At 33.9% G+C, this 12561-nt stretch overlaps 2 protein-coding genes across 2 annotated transcripts in view; both read right to left on the reverse strand.

Annotated features, from left to right (window-relative positions):
• The window catches only part of LOC145331461 (uncharacterized), a 17288-nt gene extending 11939 nt beyond the window's left edge, over positions 1 to 5349 (reverse strand). The window contains exons 1-5 of the mRNA XM_080176126.1: positions 5055 to 5349; positions 4637 to 4709; positions 3331 to 3372; positions 2136 to 2233; positions 1443 to 1692 (exon numbers count right to left, since the gene is read on the reverse strand). Coding sequence (XP_080032252.1) covers positions 1443 to 1692; positions 2136 to 2233; positions 3331 to 3372; positions 4637 to 4709; positions 5055 to 5259 — 668 coding nt within the window. The 5' untranslated portion in view covers positions 5260 to 5349. The remainder of the gene's footprint in view (positions 1 to 1442; positions 1693 to 2135; positions 2234 to 3330; positions 3373 to 4636; positions 4710 to 5054) is intronic.
• A 469-nt stretch (positions 5350 to 5818) lies between these two features.
• The window catches only part of LOC145332483 (uncharacterized), a 57879-nt gene continuing 51136 nt past the window's right edge, over positions 5819 to 12561 (reverse strand). The window contains exons 10-15 of the mRNA XM_080177485.1: positions 12419 to 12530; positions 12155 to 12238; positions 11665 to 11721; positions 9206 to 9268; positions 7969 to 8037; positions 5819 to 5950 (exon numbers count right to left, since the gene is read on the reverse strand). Of these exons, the coding sequence (XP_080033611.1) occupies positions 5819 to 5950; positions 7969 to 8037; positions 9206 to 9268; positions 11665 to 11721; positions 12155 to 12238; positions 12419 to 12530 (517 nt within the window). The remainder of the gene's footprint in view (positions 5951 to 7968; positions 8038 to 9205; positions 9269 to 11664; positions 11722 to 12154; positions 12239 to 12418; positions 12531 to 12561) is intronic.

Below are 12561 nucleotides of genomic sequence, written 5' to 3' on the forward strand. Positions count from 1 at the left end.
GAACTTGCCTGTGTTTATTTACGAATTGGATTTTAAAGTCGCCATTGGAAATCACACTTGAATAAAATCCAGTTATGATCATGTAACCAGCATTCACATTCACTCTAGTAATAAGCTACTATTATTTTCTTCAAGCTATGAGCCAAGTGCTTTCCTGTCAGTTAGCTGCTATTACACTATCTTGAATACACTATCTTGCAAATTATTCATCCAGCTTAGAATCCAATATGTATCTATAATCATTCTGTAGGTTCACCTATGTAAAACCTTCCATGGTTCTCACTATGACATTTAATCAGTAGTAAAGACAAGCAGTGTGTACAAAAGGCTGAGACTTAATCAAGACCAGCTATAGACTGGTCTTTACACGGATTCCAAGTTCATGTCAAACACTTACAAGTGATAATCCCACTTGTTAAAAATATTAACCTTCTACTAAGCTGTTTTGAACCAAGGACTGGTTGTATATTCAATTGTAGCCTGGTATATATGGTAATATAGGACTTTAAACATGGCAACTGTGGTTGTGGATATATATGTTATACTCCAAGCAGATATTGTTTTGATGTTGAGACTTCAAATCAGCGAGGAACCAATATTGAGCAGGATAACTTGTTAATATTTCAAGGAAACTTGTTTTAAAAATATAATATGTCAAGAGGCATGCAACAGGGACATGAAATATTTTTTAAAAAGTTAATTACAAGAGTTGTTTAGACATCAATTCAAATATTTACTTCAAATAACTCTTATTTCATTTCTAGACTACAAATCTTAGATTATTCAAGATTCTTAAAGATTTTGTTATTAATGATAACACAGTTTTTTAGTTCAGCTGTATTTGTTATACTTTTCTTGTGTAAATTTATGTTAACTAAGCTGCAAATGTGAGAAAATTGTGATTTTTGAAGGAAAAACTATGAAAATTTGGGTATAAAAGTAGTTTTCAAAAAAAGCCACAAAAATGATCAGCTGTGATTTAACAAAAGTCATGTACTGAACCGTCATTGTCTCCCGGTCATGACTACATAGGTCTTGTGAGACGTATGTCAAAAAAAACCTGTTTCCTATCCAGGACACCGGTGCTTTATGTAAATTTATATAAGATTTCTGAAGAAATTTTTTTTTACTACTTTAATATCTGGTAATTTGGCCGGATATCCGGTAATTTGGCCGGATAACCGGATATTTGCCGGATATCCGGCCGGTACCGGATATCCGGCATTTGAAATCAGCCGGATATCTGGTATCCGGTATCAGGCCAAAAAGTATCCGGCCCAACCCTAATCTGTATATTAAAATTCTTGGTTGAAAAGTTTGGACACTTCCTTGAAATAAACTAAAGTACTTAAAGTTTTTTAGCCTACGAATAAGATATCGCGGTTATAGAAGTTTGTCCCCTCCCTTTAATTACAAGAGTTATTCTACTCCTAAAAACTTACCCTTGGGAGGGCGGGGAAGTAGCAACCAATGAGTTGGGCGGACTGGACGCTGCCAGGGTGGCCGGGCTAGCCATGCCCCCGCACGGCGGCGAGAACAGGCGCGGCACCGTGCCTCCAGCTATCAGCGGCTGGGACATGCCGAGGAGTGGGGTGGAGGGAGAAATGGCGGTGAATGGCTGGAATGGAGATTGGATGGGGGGCGGTGTTTTGTTGCCCTGGCCGAAGGTACGGTGATGACCGCTGGCCGCATCTGCAATTAACAAGAGTCTGAGTGAGTAACATGAAAAAATAGCGCATTGCTGAGGACACATCTCAGGGGTTAAATATGGAAAAAAGGCCTCCATCTTAATTAGACAATCTTATCTATTAGTCCAAAATACACTTATGTTGTGAAGTTTTTGTTTTGAAATACACTTATGTTGTGAAGTTTTTGTTTTGAAATACACTTATGTTGTGAAGTTTTTGTTTTGAAATACACTTATGTTGTGAAGTTTTTGTTTTGAAGTTTAAGAGGCGATTTCTCTCGGATGGGTAAAGTTACCCAGCTCAAACATAAAAATTTTCAGGTCTTATAAGAAGCTGCACTGTTAAGTATAACCACATGTGTTCGGCTGTTGGCGATATCCTTTAGAACACACACACACACACACAAACAGACAGACATACATTCTGTTACTTTTATATAAGGATTACCTATCATTTGCAAAATGCTGCGTTGCTCCTCCGAGTCCTCTCTCTTGATCCGTTTAGCTGGTCCTCCACAGTTCTCCCAGTCTGGCACAAGCTTGTTCCTGTATTATAATTAGTTTAGCTGGTCCTCCACAGTTCTCCCAGTCTGGCACAAGCTTGTTCCTGTATTATAATTAGTTTAGCTGGTCCTCCACAGTTCTCCCAGTCTGGCATAAGCTTGTTCCTGTATTATTATTAGTTATATATTGCATCGTATTATAGACAGCTTTCCAAGGAAATCAAATGAAAAGATTACGAGATTAAAACCATTTTGTATTAATTTTATGTTTTAATATTCGTTAAAAATTGTCTGTTAAACGATACAATACATGATTTTCAGTATAGCTGAGAACCGGTTATAATCCAGCGGATATTAATCGGTTTCGAAGCCATACTGGAATTTCTAAATTTTTCAAGTCTGTGTAATTTCAGTATAAGTATAAATTATAACATTATAATTTATTAAATTGGATACAAATTAAACTTATTGACTTTGGGTACCTACTAGAAATAATTCAACTGAAGAGTTACTCTTCTATATTGCAGACTTAGCTTATTATATGTATATTGCTTTGAACAATCGGCTAGAACTCTCAAATTAAATCAACTGCCCATTGTCCTATACCTACATCCTTGCAGAAACTAATTAAATATGCTTAACGCTTTGAACGGACAGACGAACGGACGAAAGGAATTTTATAAAGGGAATAGTAGCTTTGCAAAATTCCGTAAAGTTGTGAGTAAGCTTCCAGTCAAATGCGCTTATTAGGTCAAACTGTTTTTAAATATGCATTTAATTATACACTATGCGTTTGGTCAACATTAAGAACAGTTAGACTTGATAAGGGCATTTGACTGGAAGATTGCTCACTATTTTACGGAATATTGCAAAAGCAACTATTTCCTTTATATTGGTCTTAGGACAAACGCAGGATTTTCAAACGTCGGAGTGGACATTTATCCTAACCTAACCTATTTTAGACCATTTTTTAGGGTTTTTTAAATGCCTAACCCCTGTGAGGGGCCTATTTGTACATTCATATCTTAACCTAACCTAATCTGTATAGAAATACTTAATCAAATTGAAATTTTAACACTCCTGCGTTTGTTCACTCCGACGTTTGGGACTCCCGCGTTTGTCCTGGAACCTTTATAATACCTGTCGTTTTCTCTATCTTCTTTTGATATAACACTCAACACACTAGACAAAGGATTTAGTTTACATACGGTTTTTTTCTATTTGTTCACGGGGTTAGGTCAATGGCAATTAATTAACACCAACATTCACACCAGGAAGGGGGGGGGGGACATTGGGCTGTTTATTACACTAGTCCTCAAAGTTTTATCATAACGTTTTCTTATTCGTCGTTGTATTAACAACTTTGAGGACATATATAACAACGTTTTCTTTTCTGGCTGGTTTATTAAGTTGAGTGTCCAAACTAACCACTAACGTTCAATATAATTGTAATATGCAAAAGGGATAATTTTGTATATCATCATTAAAGATGTATATCAATTTATCTTCTATTGTCTTATCCCTTAGATTCTTGCATTCATATTACTTCAAATCTCGTTACTTATTAAGTTACACCAAATGTTCAGTCGTTAGGTAGTTATATAACAACTGCGCTACCAAAACTAATTAAATAAAATCTAAAACGCATTAAGAAATTTTCTAGACAGTTTTATAACTGAAATAAATTGCATTTTTTGTTTCAATAAAATATAAAATTTCCACACTCATCTTTGTTAAACTTGTCTAAAAATCTAAAAAACTAATTTTCTTTTTTACAAAGATTTATTTAACTTTCTGACGTTTTATATCAGAATTTTTTAGAAAATTGTCTAGAAGAGGAAAAAACTTGATATGTTTTACCAACAAAAAATGGTTATTATGAGATCGGGGGAGGGAGGAGATTCACTCCCCTCGTCCCCTACATTAAAGTAAAAAAAAGAGAGGGGACTACATGAGCTATATGTAACTCTACCCACAGGGTGGGAACCATAACCCGATTTGGTATTTAGTCTTTAAAATCAGCTAATAGCATCGGAAATATAAACACAGCCGAGTCTCTACAAAGAATAGAAAGGAATCTGCTGGCAGACGAAAAGGGTCTCCGCCAATTAAGACAGGTAGTTGTCTGGAATATACTTAGACTAGTTGCTTCGCCCCTAGCCTTTATGGAAGGGCGGGATTGGACCAAATAAAGCTTAAAACCACCCTAAGACTCGATAAAGCTTTCCTAAAAAGCACAACCTAATCGGAACTGCATTTTTCGAGATCTTTAGCTACAGACAGAAAAACTTTACTTCTTTTTGTTAAAGGATATGATCCAATAAAAAACAAACAAATATTGGATAAAATATCTTATGATTGAAAATATTTCATAAAATATAAAAAAAAGTTCTAGATTAAAATGAACCATCTATCTGTATTAATTGCTGAGATATGTAAACTATTCCTGTCTCTGTGGGTGGCAGAAGAAGAACTATTTCCCTGCATATACTCTTCAAACAATTTCTCTGTTTCGCTCTCTGCAGATAAAAAATAGGTGTTCATAATATGTTTTATAAGATATAAATTACACTGGTACCCAAAGTATTTATTTTTTTCTTATTCGTTGGCTCAAAAAATTTGGGTACTCCTAGTGTCAAAACATTTCAATCGATTATTTTAAACTATAAAAGAAGTAATTTTGTTTAGAATCATTGGGGATGTATATCCTAGTATATAAAGTAGTAAGCTTTTTTGTCTGTAGCTTAAGATTTCGATAAGGTTTTAGGATATTTTACTAATTTCCTTACTCCTTTAAATACAGAGCTCCTAGATGCTTGGAGCGCAGCTGCTAGTTGTATTTAAATTATGAACTCTATTGCAACCTGTCGCCGGTTTCGGTGTGTGTGGAGCGTTGCTATGGGCGGAGGGAGCGGGACTGGGACTACGGACAGGTACAACAGGCTGACCGCCGCCGGACGGCAGGAATCTGTTGGGCCCGGCTGCGGAAATTGTTGAGGGGCGGAACATTTCAAACTGTTGCTGATGTTGTTGTGAGCTTGCTGCAGCTGTAAACTTATTTTGATACATGTTAGCCGCGGCGGCAGCTGCTGTCACTGGGCTGAGACTGTAACCAGGAGCTGTTGAGCAGGACGTGACACTGGAGGGTTGGCAGCTCTGACCAGGTTGGATACCATAATATTATTGTCAATATAAACCATTTTCAAGTATAGCTTCAAAACATCTGCTGGATTAGAACCAGTTCTAAGCTATACTGAAAAAATCAGGTATGGCATCGTATTATTGACAATTTTCCACGAAAATTAATAAAAGAATCATAAAATAAATATGTACCAGTTTTGTTACATCTAATAATTTTTCATTTTTATATTCGTGGAAAGCTGTCAATAATACGATGCGATAAATAATAAATGGTAGGTATCTTATATGTATATTATCTTAAATCATTAGTGAAAAAGTTAAAGCACTGACAGTTGGTACCATACAATCAATATTTGATATTTGATTGGTTGGTTCAAACAAACAGTAATAAAATTTTTTTTACCAATATTCTAAATTTTCAAAAGGGGTTATTTATTTCATCATCAATGGTGATGTCTATCAATTTATCATCCATTGGGCTATCCCTTTAGATATATGAAAAAAATATGAGTATCCATTCCTGATAAGCCGCCTCTTGTGGCTGGCAACCGCGGCCGACATATGATGAGCTTGCCGCAGAACCGCCAGCTTGACTGTCTATACCGCAGTAGGGAGAATTCTAAAAGAAAAATAACAATATAAAAGTAATAGAATGTTTGTCTGTCGGTGTGTCTGTAGCTTTAGATTTAAATAACAACAAAACAAATATGGCAGTGAAGCTTAGTATTGGTCCAAGGAAGGTTTATATTTATTATGGGGGACGACTTAAACATACGTAATTAAAATTTATTAATACAATTATAGAAGAAATTAGCACTGGAAAATAAAATCTTTTACTAAATTCTTATGAAAAATGTAAAGAATTATAAAAAAAAAAACAAGAATGACTACATTCAAAGTGAGTAAAGATAGAATATAAAATAAAAATATATCTTAATACCTTGATGCCTCATGGCCCCCCAACAACCCCACCTACAGGTTTTTTTCTCTATTGTAATCAATAACTAGACGAACTACTGACTATTAATGATTATATTGAAGCTACGTACTGATGGACGTACAGTTAGTGAATTATAGAGTAGCTTCGCTAATAAAAGTTAGTCAATGAACTGGAAATTTTAAGATGAATAGGTATTTAATAAAGATTTTCTTTCAACCAATTATGTTTTTTTCTTTTTATATTACTATATAAGTTGAATAGGTACGTCTTTTTGAAAAATATTAAACACGTTAAGTACGTTCATAAATAGTGAGTATAGGCTTTATCTTTGGAATGAGAGGATAGGTTATTAGGGATAAAATCATTCTTATATGATAAATTTTCCCAAGTTTTAAGATTTTTTGGAGAGGCCTCCAGGTTCAGGAGCTGCAGGCCTCCAGGTGGTCTCTGTACAGGTAAAAACCGAAACGAATTTTTTTTGAAGAGTTAGAGGTCATTTTATTTTTAAATGTTATTTACATATTTAAGCAAAAAGATGCATAATCATATTTTGTTTAATAAGTAAACCTCTATCTCTTCAAAAAAAAATTTAGTTTTACCTGTCCAAAGACCAACTCGAGACCTACAGCTCCTGAACCTGGAGGCCTGCAGCTCCTGAACGGAACCTGTCCTATCCAAAAATCTTAGAACTTGTGAAAATTCATCATATAAGAATGATTTTTTCTTTAATAACCTATCCTCTCAGTCCAAATATAAAGCCTATACTCTCTGTTATTCAAATGTGTCAAAACTCCCCCCCTCCCCTCTTATGACAGTGTTTAAGAACGTATAGGGCAGGGATCCAAAAGGATAAGACAATGGTAAATAAATTAATGTATATCCCTAATGATGATACACAAATCTACCACTTCTGTAGCTTGGTGGTTGAAACATATGAAAACTTGACTTAAGGAATGAACCAATAAAATTCAAAAAGTCCTTAAAATTGATAAAAGATGGTTTATCTTTCAGTAACAATCACCTATGTCGTTTCTTAATCATTATTTAGTAAATTCTATATGTTCTCTGTTTTAATTTTATGTAAATTTTTCAAAACAAAAAAAAATTAGAGTAATAAAAAGTATGTTTATAATAGAAGGTATGTAAATGAGAAGATAATATGTCATTTTTTGGAAAACCTTTTAAAAAAACAATAATGTCAAGCGGACAAAGTTAATTACAGAATAGTTATTTCTTGCATCGTGTTATAAACAGCTTTCCGCGGATATAGAATGTACAATTATAAGATCAAAATCAAGTTTTATATCCCCGTGGTGCCGAAGGCACGGGCTAAAAACACTGGTTTTAATATTATGATTGTACATTTTTATACTCGTAGAAAGCTGGATATAATACGATGCTAGACATAGTTTTTTCATATGGATGAGAACCGGTTCTTATCCACCGGATTCGAATGAATACGAGAAAAGAATAAAAAACCTTCAGAAATAAAGTATTTACGTCGTTTGATGGATAACCGAATGACCGACGGTACAGGTGAATTATAAACTAGATGTGCAAAGATACAGGGAATCTTCACCCAAAATTTCAGCTGTCTATCTTAAATATCAGATGAGAAAATAATATTTTCCCCATGGCGTAACGGACGGACAGACAAATTGAACTTAGAGTAGCTTCGCTTCTGAAAAAAAACTTACTTGATTTCCGTGTGTGGTGGAAACGGCCATCTGTCTGCCCATGCCGATGTTTTGCAGCCAACCGGATTCCTTCAAAAAAAAAAAAAAAGTGTAAGGCGCCAGAAATTTACTACTTTTATATGCATGGTAAGGTAATAGAAAATACTAAACAATTTTTTAAAATTTAAGGCCCTTTCCAGTATCGAAACCGATTAATTTCCGCTTGACAAGAACCGGTTCACAGCCTTACTTAAAACTTATGTATAGCATTGTATTACAGACAATTTTCCACGAATATTAAAATACAAATCCTAATAAGTTAATACCAGTTTTATTAGCCCAGACCTTCGGCCACCCTGGACTAACAAAAAAGGCTTTATTCTTATAAACTTTTATTTTAATATCAGCGGAAAGATGTCTCTAGTACGATGATAAATAACCTTTTTTTGCCACCAATACCTATTAAATGCTACAAAAGACACAATTTAAAAAAAAAAGAAATATTAAAAAGATTAAAATTGTCATGTCATTCGAATATTCTTAAAAATGAGATCGCCAGCTGCTATGTCAGTAGCAAAACACCAATATAAAACAAAGGAAAGTAAAAATAGTAATAGTTATTTCTCGCATCGTATTATAAACAGCTTTCTGCGGATATAGAATATATTTTATATTCGTAGAAAGCTGGATATAATACGATGCTAGACATAGTTTTTTCGAATGGTTGAGAACCGGTTCTTATCCACCGGATTCGAATGAATACGAGAAAAGTATCCATAATGCTTGGTGAAAAATACGAGGCCAAGATCAAGTTATAAAAAAATCAAATAAATAAAAATGGAAGATTTAAAATTCCATATTTTCCTGATTAAAAAATAGGTCAAATGCATATATTAATCGCCACGATTAGATAAAAAGTGTTGAATCCTACTTTTTTTCTTCAAAATGATAATAGATAAAGTTCTTTGAACTATAAGTATGTTTAATGTTTAAATCGTTTAATCTTTCAGTAAAATAGGTCTTTGAACTTTTTATAGGTAATTTATCGTGAATATTAAAAAAGATTAATTTTTGAAGGAAAAGAGGTTAAAATTAAACAATAACATAAACAAAACATGAAAATAAAGAATTAAAAGAGTGTAAAATAACTCCTTAAAAGTGAAAATTAAAATTATTCTTTTTCAGATCAGGTTCCCTCATTCCGTCTGTCTTCATAAAATTATGTAACGCTGATTTAAAAAAAAAATATAATACTTACATTAGTTTGATGTGTTTCAATGGTAAAGGAAAGCGCATCCCTCCCTGGGGCAGATAGAGATACCTAAAATAAAAAGGGGTGTATTTGCGTATTCACAGAGATGGGTTTTTAAAAGATGCCACGTTTTTTCTCGATATTTTTTACGCTATGAATAACAAGCGCGGCATTCGCGAAATCTAAACAGAGTATACAACTATTTATTTAATTATTTCGCTTTTGTTGGTACAGCTTTTTTAAAAGAAAAACAAATTATCTTAAATCCACTTTTGCTGCATATTAATTAATATATCTTTTTAGAGCTATATTAGACATTATACAAATGGCTAAAATAATAATTTTAAAATTTTGAATTCTTAAGTTGTATACTCTGTTTAGATTTCGCGAATGCCGCGCTTGTTATTCATAGCGTAAAAAATGTGGAGTAAAAACGCGGCATCTTTTAAAAACCCATCTCTGAGCTTTTGGTTATAGCCACTTAAACGTTTTATAATCATCATTTTTCATATTCAAAATAACATTTTCTACCATGTAGTTTTCAAAGCAACGAGACGTCAATGTCATAGTTCTAAAAATATCAAGGCTCAAATTGTGTCATACTAAACCTTTAAGTATGTCTAATTTTCCCAAAGTAACCAAAATCCCAATTTTTAAAGCCTTTGTGTTTCATTTAATGCTAAATAAAAAAATCTTTATCTTTAAACTTATGCTTGCAAATTTTTGTTCTGAAATAGTAACTTGCACTGTCACAAAATATACATATTTTTTCATCACTACTATTGGACGTATAAGTCCTTGGTTTAATAATATAAGTAAGAAAAATCTTCCAATTTTATAAAAAAAATCTTCTAAAATAATGCAGGAAACAAGGATGATTTTGATTAAGTCCATTGGTAGCGAAGCTCTTTGAAAATAAAATATTATCATTAGGGTATACATACATTAAGAGTCAGAAAAAAAACAAAAGAGAAAGAAAGAAAGATAGAAACAAAAAAATAACAGATACAATGGAAACCAGAGGAGGAAAGAAAATAAATTTTTAGATGTTGAAAAACTTAATGAAGGGAAGTGGAAGCGAAGGGCAAAAGGGATGTGAATGAGAAGGAAAGGGGAAGGATAGGTGAAGAAGGGAAGGGAAGATGCAAAGGGGAAGGGAATGAGCTGAGAGGTGGAGGGGAAGGGAAGAGTAAGAAAGATGTAAGGAAAGGGTAAGTTGAGAAATGTGAATTATCTGCACTACTAAAAAAAAAATAGGGCCGACCGTCCCTAGCAGTATTAGTAGAAGTACAGAAATTTAAAAATAAATGCTTATAGAATAGTTTCGGTACTCAAAACAATAAAATATGTAATTTAAGTTTAATATTAATAAATATATCTAATTAATAAATGATGTGTTATTAATATCTTGAGTGCTGACGTTTGTATCAAAATAATTTTTTATTAATTTTTTTTGTTACGAATAATGAAGGTTTTTGATAATATCCTTATTTGAAAGTAACATGATGTCTATGTGTTTCTGTGTGTTTTTCTGTCTATCTTTACCGAAGTATCTCGCTAACCACTGGACCGATATGGTTCTCTCTTACACTGTAGCTTCTCATAGGTCCAGGAAAGGTTTATAACTATTTTTGGGATGGGTACCTTCCTTCACCATCACAAGTAAAATCGCACTTGAAAAAAACACCCCTTTCCCCTATTTTTAAAAGCGAAGCTTTTCAATAATTAGGGTCGGTCCGTACGTCCGTACGTCCGTCCTTCCGAGATAGATAGCTTTTATTCGTTAATTTAGGCATGTTAGAATTGTCCTATCGATTTCAAACTTTGCATGGTGATTCCTGTAGTAGTTAGGTACGATTTAGAAAGCGTAGCAACTCTATAATCATTACCAGAATGTCCGTACGTCCATTTTAAACATGTTGATTTTTCTACTTTTTTAACAACAAATTTTTATGTGATCTAATTATCCGTTTGATCTGATTTTTGGTATATTGATTCCTGGGACAACAAAGAACAATTTTTTAAGCATAGCAACTCTATAATCAAGTCCTAAAAATGTAAGTATGTCCATAAACATTATCCTGTATCAAGCAGTTTTGCAAAAAAATTACTTACATTTTTGCTTCGACTCTTATACTTTTATATTCTGATTATTCAGTTCAGACACTATACAAGTTTTAATGTCCGTTTGGCCTACCGTTTCAGTGCTTCGCTATTATGGATGTTGTCATCCTTGTTTCTATTCAAACTAAAATTGAATTGAGGGGTGATAGTCAACTTACACTCAACCACTCATAAGGCCACTAGGGGCGTAGCCGCTGGAAACAATTAAAGAAGAGGACATTAAGTGATATAATAGGCTTGCAATAAATTTAAATCACTAATTTTGTCAATGATACCTACTTATTATTTTTGATAGAAGCGCAGCTACTCTATAGGTAACTAACAGTGTATAATGTACGTACCTGCATCTTATTGAAAGGAAACAAAGATTCCTTTTGAAGATTATTTCTTGCCTCATACTAAAAAAAAGTTAATTCAATATTCATTATATGTAGGTATAGGAAAGATAAGGTTGACTTAACATCCCCCCCCCCCCCCACTCCAGTGCTAGTCTTTTTATAAAAGGCCCAAAGGGTATTTTTGTGTTTCTAAACCTTTAGATCTCTCAGGTCCATTGATATGGTTCTCCTTTTCAATGAAGCTTCATATACGTCCAGGAAGGGTATTTGGCTTTTTTGGGAGATGGTGCATACAACCTCCCGAAAGAAATTTCCCCTGGAAAAAGGAAACCACCACAAAAAAATATCTTCTTTACTTTTCTTTTAAACTGAAATGGAAAAAGGCGAGTCGAATTAATCCCCTCCCCCCCACCCCCGCCCTTTACCTAAAAAGCCCGTGGTGTCGAGAGTAAGTGGAGAAAGGTTGGTTTTATTAAAAAAAAGTAGTGTGTACCTCTTGACTGGCCATCTCTGCCGCGTGCCTGGAGAACTCTGACCAGTTGTGCTGATGACTAGCAGACAACAGAGAACCGGTTTTCTATAGACAATTACCAAATTTTAATTGAGGCAAAAAAATAAATGATACTTGCAAAATAGATTTTCTTAAATTAATGCTTCACTTTCAGGGTTCAGTTGAATAAGGCATCAATTTAGACTCCCTTGTCTTATCCCTTAAGATCCCTGAAAATATTTAAGTTTTCAAATTTAGAAATTGTGCCTGATGTTGGTGGTGATTGCCAGATGGAAGGCTGTGTACACTGCTGGGGCGTGGCTGGTGTGACCCAGAGGAGGGCAGACCACTAACACTGCTCGGCCGGTTGTTCCATGGACTACAACAAAATATTTGTTTGATAACACTGG

Source organism: Acartia tonsa, chromosome 11 (assembly GCF_053477335.1).
Source record: "Acartia tonsa isolate MP-2025a chromosome 11, ASM5347733v1, whole genome shotgun sequence".
NCBI lineage: Eukaryota > Metazoa > Arthropoda > Copepoda > Calanoida > Acartiidae > Acartia > Acartia tonsa.